The sequence below is a fragment of the Bos indicus x Bos taurus genome, chromosome 1 (genome assembly GCF_003369695.1).
Source record: "Bos indicus x Bos taurus breed Angus x Brahman F1 hybrid chromosome 1, Bos_hybrid_MaternalHap_v2.0, whole genome shotgun sequence".
Lineage (NCBI taxonomy): Eukaryota > Metazoa > Chordata > Mammalia > Artiodactyla > Bovidae > Bos > Bos indicus x Bos taurus.
The window spans coordinates 53252936-53260280 of record NC_040076.1 but is presented as its reverse complement, the minus strand read 5'-3'; the positions used below and the strand labels follow the sequence as shown (position 1 = coordinate 53260280).

Here is a 7345-nt window from a genome sequence, read left to right as displayed (position 1 = left end):
GAGCTGGTCACCAGAAAGACATGTTGGAATTCTCAGTGTCCTGATCTCATGTCTTCAGGATGGGAAAGGGACTGGAGACTGAAGTACTCACCAATAACCAGTGATTTAATTAATCATGTGCATATAAAACCCCTTAAATAATAGGTTCAGAGAGCTGAGTTAGTGAACACAAGGTGCTAGGAGGGTACCACACCCAGAGAAGGCAGAGAAGCTCTGTTCTCCTCCTCCATGCTGCTGCTGCTAAATCACTTTAGTCGTGTCCGACTCTGTGCGACTCCCAGAGACGGCAGCCCACCAGGCTCCCCCGTCCCTGGGATTCTCCAGGCAAGAACACTGGAGTGGGTTGCCATTTCCTTCTCCAATGCATGAAAGTGAAAAGTGAAAGTGAAGTCGTGTCCGACTCTTAGCAACCCCATGGATACCTTGTGCTATTCATCTCTTCCGTCTAGCTGTTCCTCAGTTGTGCTCTTTGCATCAGGTGGCCAAAGTACTGGAGTTTCAGCTTTAGCATCAGTCCTTCCAAAGAACACCAGGACTGATCTCCTTTAGGATGGACTGGTTGGATCTCCTTGCAGTCCAAGGGACTCTCAAGAGTCTTCTCCAACACCAGTTCAAAAGCATCAATTCTTTGGCACTCAGCTTTCCTCACAGTCCAACTCTCACATCCATACATGACTACTGGAAAAACCATAGCCTTGACTAGATGGACCTTTGTTGGCAAAGTAATGTCTCTGCTTTTCAACAGGCTATCTAGGTTGGTCATAATTTTCCTTCCAAGGAGTAAGCGTCTTTTAATTTCATGGCTGCAGTCACCATCTGCAGTGATTTTGGAGCCCCCAAAAATAAACTCTGACACTGTTTCCACTGTTTCCCCATCTATTTGCCATGAAGTGATGGGACCATGATCACTATTTGCCATGAAGTGATGGGACCAAGATGCCATAATCTTTCTAAATGTTGAGCTTTAAGCCAACTTTTCACTCTCCTATGGTGACTGTGCCATGAAATTAAAAGACGCTTACTCCTTGGAAGGAAAGTTATGACCAACCTAGATAGCATATTCAAAAGCAGAGACATTATTTGCCAACAAAGGTCCGTCTAGTCAAGGCTATGGTTTTTCCTGTGGTCATGTATGGATGTGAGAGTTGGACTGTGAAGAAGGCTGAGTGCTGAAGAATTGATGCTTTTGAACTGTGGTGTTGGAGAAGACTCTTGAGAGACCCTTGGAGATCCAAGGATTCCATTCTAAAGGAGATCAGCCCTGGGATTTCTTTGGAAGGAATGATGCTAAAGCTGAAACTCCAGTACTTTGGCCACCTCATGTGAAGAGTTGATTCATTGGAAAAGACTCTGATGCTGGGAGAGATTGGGGGCAGGAGAAGGGGACGACAGAGGATGAGATGGCTGGATGGCATCACTGACTCGATGGACATGAGTCTGAGTGAACTCTGGGAGTTGGTGATGGACAGGGAGGCCTGGTGTGCTGCGATTCATAGGGTCGCAAAGAGTCGGACACGACTGAGCAACTGAACTGACTGAACTTTCATCAAGAGGCTTTTTAGTTCCTCTTTACTTTCTGCCATAAGGGTAGTGTCATCTGCATATCCGAGGTTATTGATATTTCTCTCGGCAAACGATTTCAGTCCTTAGAATTTCCAAATCAAATTTATAATCAGCTTGTAGATTTCTATGAAAAAAGTCTGTTGGGATTTTAACTAGGATTGTCTTGAATTTATAAATCAACTTGGGGAGAATTGAGACCTTGTATCAAGTGTTTCAATCCCCGAAGATGGTAGTTTTCTTCATATATTTATGTCTGTGTACTAAAAAGGTTTCACTTTTACCTTTCCAAGCTGAATGTCTTTCACTTCTATTTTTTTTTTTTAATTTCACTGGCTAGACCATTTAATACAATATTAAATTGAAGCTGTGATAGCAGACATTCTTGCCTCATTCCAGAACACAGTGGGAAAGTATTTAGTCTTTCACCACGGTTTTTAAAATAAGGTCATGTTGTGCTTTAGTTTCTCAGTCATGTCTGACTCTATGCGACCCCATGGATTGTAGCCCACCAGGCTCCTCTGTCCTGGGGATTCTCCAGGCAAGAATATTGCAGTGGGTTGCCATGCCCTCCTCCAGGGGATCTTCCCAACCCAGGGATTGAACCCAGGTCTCCCACATTGCAGGCAGATTCTTTACTGTCTGAGCCACCAGGGAAGCCCTAAATAAGGTTAGGTTCTTTAAGATTATTCTTATTTCCTGAGGTAAGGCTGTATTTAATATAAACTCAAAACTAACTGCTTTTGCTGCATCCCATAGGTTTTAGATAACTGGGTTTTTTGTTGTCATTTGTTTCTAGGTATTTTTTTATTTCCTTTTTGATTTCTTCAGCAACCCACTGGTGGTTTAACAACACATGGTTCAGCCCACATATGTTTGTGATTTTTACAGTTTTTTCTTGTAGTTGACTTCTAATCTCACAGTCTTGTGATCAGAAAAGATGCTTGATATAATTTCAGTTTTCCTAAATTTACCAAGGCTCACGTTGTGGCCCAGTATGCAATTAGTTCCTGGAGAGTGTTCCATGTGCACTTGAGAATGATGTATATTCTGCTGCTTTTGGATAGAATGCTCTATAAATATCAGTTAAGTCCATCTGGTCTAATGCATCTTTTAAGGTCTGTTTCCTTACTCATTTTCTGTCTGGATGATCTGTCCATTGATGAAAATGGGATGTTACAGTCACCCACTATTATTGTGTTAGTATTGATTTCTCCTTGATGGCTTTTAGCATTCGCCTTTTATATTGACATGCTCCTATGGTAGATACACACATATTTATAGTTGTTATATCTTCTTCTTGGATTATTGATCCCATGATCATTATGTAGTGTCCTTCTTCCTCCGTTAGTCTTTATTCTAAAGTCTATTTTGTCTGATGTGAGTACTACTACTCCAGCTTTCTTCTGATTTCCATTTGCATGGAGTATCTTTTACCCTCCCCTCACTTTCAGTCTGTATATGTCCTTGGATCTGAAGTGGGTCTCTTATAGACAGCATATATATAGGTCTTGTTTTTGTATCCATTCAGCCAATCTGTGTCTTCTGGTTGAAATATTTGATCCATTTTTGTTTAAGGTAATTACCAATTATATGTTCCTATTGCCATCTTATTAATTGTTTTGGAGATTTGAGGATTATCTGTAGTGTTGTGTTTGGACTGCTTTTTTGTTTTTCATCTATTGTATATTTTTGGTTTGCAGTTACCATAAGGTTTTAATGTAGCAGGCTATATATAAAAACACACACACACACACACACACACACACACACACACACACAAGACTGTTTTAAGTTGATGATCTTTTCATTTTAAATGCATTTCCAATATCTTGCACTTGCACTCTCTTCTCATGATTGCTGCTTTTTATATCATATTTGCGTGTGGATGGTTCCCTACCTGAGAGGCTTTGTGTGTGGGTGATTCCTACCTGAGAGGCTCTGTGATAAGGGATTAAGGTATTCCAGGAGCATTTTATAAATGTAGAGTAGTTTTGCTAAATTTTGAATCTAGTAAAAAAAATTAACTATACAATAAAATTAATCATCTGTACTAGGACACTGTTGAGAGTAAAAGGGAGGACTATTAATATGTCAGGACAACAGGCATTAATTGGAACCATCCCAAGCAAACCAAGACATCTGAGGGAAAAGTCAAACTTTTCTTACCATATTGTATCACTATTACATATATTTTTATGTATTCAATACCATGTTCATAGCCCAAAATAATCAGATTTACCATTTGTTTCATTTTATTTTGAAGCATATTATTTAAAATAATTTGTGTATTTAGTCAGTCCAGAATGGGGAGACCACTATGAAGAACTGAAAGAGAGAACACCAGCTAAGGCACAGAGATTTGCATTCAAATCCCAGAATGCCACTTCACAGCTGTGACCTCAAAGTATACCCTCTTAGTTGAGCCTCAGTTTCATCCTCTGCAAAATAAAAAGGACAGTATCCACTTTAAAGTTATTAGTGGATCAAACAAAGTAACATTTGATCAAGGAAGGTATCCCATAAAAGCTGGAAATGTTATTATACACATGGACAATGAATATAAAGGGAAACACTACAAGACATATCTGACAGCAGTTGCAGTGATGTTACATTACAGGAGGTGTACAGATTGTTTGTAAAGTAAATATTACTACTTCTCTCACTGAATTTATGTGCAGTATGGTGTTCTGGGTCTTTCAGCAGCCACAGGCATGACGGCAATCATTGTTTATCAAAGAATGAGCACTATGCTGCTGCTGCTGCTGCTGCTAAGTCGCTTCAGTCGTGTCCAACTCTGTGCGACCCCATAGACGGCAGCCCACCAGGCTCTGCCATCCCTGGGATTCTCCAGTCAAGAACACTGGAGTGGGTTTCCATTTCCTTCTCCAAAGTATGAAAGTGTAAAGTGAAAGTGAAGTCGCTTAGTTGTGTCCTACCCTTAGCGACCCCATGGACTGCAGCCTACCAGGCTCCTCCATCCATGGGAGTTTCCAGGCAAGAGTACTGGAATGGGGTGCCATTGCCTTCTCTGAATGACTGCTATAGTTGTCTTTATTGTTAAACCTCAAAAAGAAAAAAAAAATCCCATTACCTTTAGCATCTGCAGAGTTGGACATGACATTCAAGAACATGTTCCCACTACATTCTCACTATGTATCAGCTACCCTGTTAAGTTCTCTGGTCCCATCTTTGGAGCTAAGAACAACAGGTCAGCACCAATACAGCCTTGCAGCTTGAGTTTATAGAGGAAACATGTGACTTACTGAGTATCAGGACTCTCTCAAGAATTAGGACTGGCTTAGCCACTATTTAACTGCATGATCTAGGGCAAACTGTTCCTATAAAATGAGGCAACAGACCAGAGGATCATTAAAGACCCTATAAACTCTGACATTTTATGATTCTAAGATATTCTTGGTATTTTACAAGTATAAATGACTGACTTCTTGGATATTTTCCTCCCCTTTCTCACAAGAGAAGATAAAGTTTAAGCACAACTAAACAGAAAGAGATGTTTGAAAGAGATTTCAAGTAGTTTTAGGATACAGTTACAGCGATAAACACAAGTAAAATAATAGGCATTCAATTAAGAAACATTTATTCTTTCCCACATGAAAATGTAAATACAATTGTAAACATACACTAAAAAATGTTTTACAAGGTAATCTGCTATATGACCATGATCTTGAGGTGTTAGACGAGATAATTATTAAAGACCCTGTAAGTTCTGAACTGTATAATTCTAAGACTTTTTTGGCACTTAACAAATCTAGATGACTGCCTTCACTTTGGGGTATTTTCTTTCACATTGTCCAGTCTATTCTCATTACAGAAGAAAACAGCATATAATTTCAGAAATAGTAATTTTAAGTAGAGATTTAAAATAACTTCAAGATACATTTATAGTGAAATATAAAGGTAAAATAGTTGCTGAGTCAGGAAACACTTATTCACAGAATGAATTTCATTTATGGAAAATAATACGAACCAAGTAACATTTCTCTTACAAGGTAACTGAATTCTTTTATTAATAATTTTGTAGCTAGAGACATGTATAACACAACATTTACACAGTACTAATTTCAAAATAATATTTTTGACCTTTAAGAATGAAAGTTCTCAGTGACAAGCTTTAAATGTGCCACTTAGCTCAGTGGGTGTCAACTCTGTCATAAGAGACAACTACACACAAACAGGGCACCACCCATGCGTGAGAAAGTGAAATTAGAAACTTTCAAGGCTGAAAAAAAAATTCCTCCAAAGCATAAATGATTACGGTCCAAAGAGCATGTTTACAAATAAAGTTATTCAAATGAGCAAGTGACTTAATTTGCATGCTAATTTTCTTACTGCTTCCTGATTTCTGATTTGGAGGGCTATTTATGGTGTTATCTACTGTGCAAGACATTGAGAACAGTAAGAATCTTCAGGCACGGTCCCAGTGGTATGCTGGTAAATCTTTAATAACAAGCTCTTGGGGGGAAGGGAAAAAAAGCCCTTATCTATAGCATTCACCAATTTCTGTGGTATAAAATACTCCCACTATACCAGATTTCATGCTAACAATAGTTTGAATAACTGTTTCACAAAATTCCTAAAACTAAGAATCATCTTTCACAAACCAGTACAGTATATAAGCCAGCTCCAAGACATCAGTGGTTGGTCCTCACCCTCATGTAGCTTATAATCTATTCACAGGTACATATTTTAGAGAATAGGAAAGAATGGGGAAGATAGAGATAAAATATAAATAAATAACATATATTTTATAAGTAATTTTAAAAGTTAAAAGGAACACTAAAATCTGAGGAATTTTCTTACTCTTGTTTACATTTAGTTCAGGAAATTAAAGTGTAGCATATTCAAGAGAAAGTAAAGGATGAGTGGAATAAGGAAAAGAGAAGACATCCTAAGATATATGGTAACAGTAATCACGTTTAAGTTGGAAGAAAATATCTACTAAAATAAGGGCAAATCTAATGTAACTTTCAAAATTTTTTCTTCTTTAAACCCTTTCAATTCAGTTCACAGTCCTGAAGATTTGTCCTCTCCTCTTTGGCTGCAGCTTTGATTAGATTAACTAGCTTATTTTGAATAATACTGAAGAACATACCACTTCACATCACTCATACTATCAGCTCAAATAAGTGGAAAACTAAATTCTGGAGTCTGAAAATTGAACTTCCTTTGCATAGTCACCCTGCTGAATCAGATCTTGGGCAAGTGCCGGCTGGGGTGACCTGGAAATTCTTCTGGTAGCAAAACGTGGAGTCTGCAGGTTGGGCAGGTCCCCTGTTGTATCAGCCAAGGTCTAATGCACTAAGGAGCAAAAAGATTCATGTCAGTCGCTCAGGTTTAGCCTAGCAGAGGCAGGTGTAACTCTATACATCAGGGCTGCTAACCCTTCTGATGGATCTTAGAGCCTTATTTGGTGGATTGCCATGAAAACTGCTGCCATCAAGGCACTTTGTCCATGGTTTGCTGAGCAATATAGTTAGTAACAGGACAACACTTTTCAGCCAGTTTATTCTAATAAGTTCCTTTCTCCAACCCCAATCTTCAGGTAGATTAGCACTTCTTCCTAACAAGGACGTTAGGAAACCTATATTTTTTTTCTATTTATTATCTATTATTCTAATTGATAATCTAGAAAAAGTCATATCTAAATATACAAATGTCACAAATATGTTGTATCAAGTACTTATGGTGTTTGAAGTTAAAATCTTTAGATAATGGGTATACTTTTAAGATCACCTTTCTTTGGTGATAATGGTAGTACTCT

At 38.4% G+C, this 7345-nt stretch overlaps 1 protein-coding gene across 11 annotated transcripts in view; it reads right to left on the bottom strand.

Moving 5' to 3' along the window:
- Positions 1-5144: 5144 nt before the first annotated feature.
- DZIP3 (DAZ interacting zinc finger protein 3) overlaps positions 5145-7345 on the bottom strand; it is a 129892-nt gene continuing 127691 nt past the window's right edge. For all 11 annotated transcript variants that reach the window (XM_027514206.1, XM_027514570.1, XM_027514137.1 and 8 more), the window contains one exon: positions 5145-6882. In XM_027514206.1, coding sequence (XP_027370007.1) covers positions 6772-6882 — 111 coding nt within the window. In that variant the 3' untranslated portion in view covers positions 5145-6771. The remainder of the gene's footprint in view (positions 6883-7345) is intronic.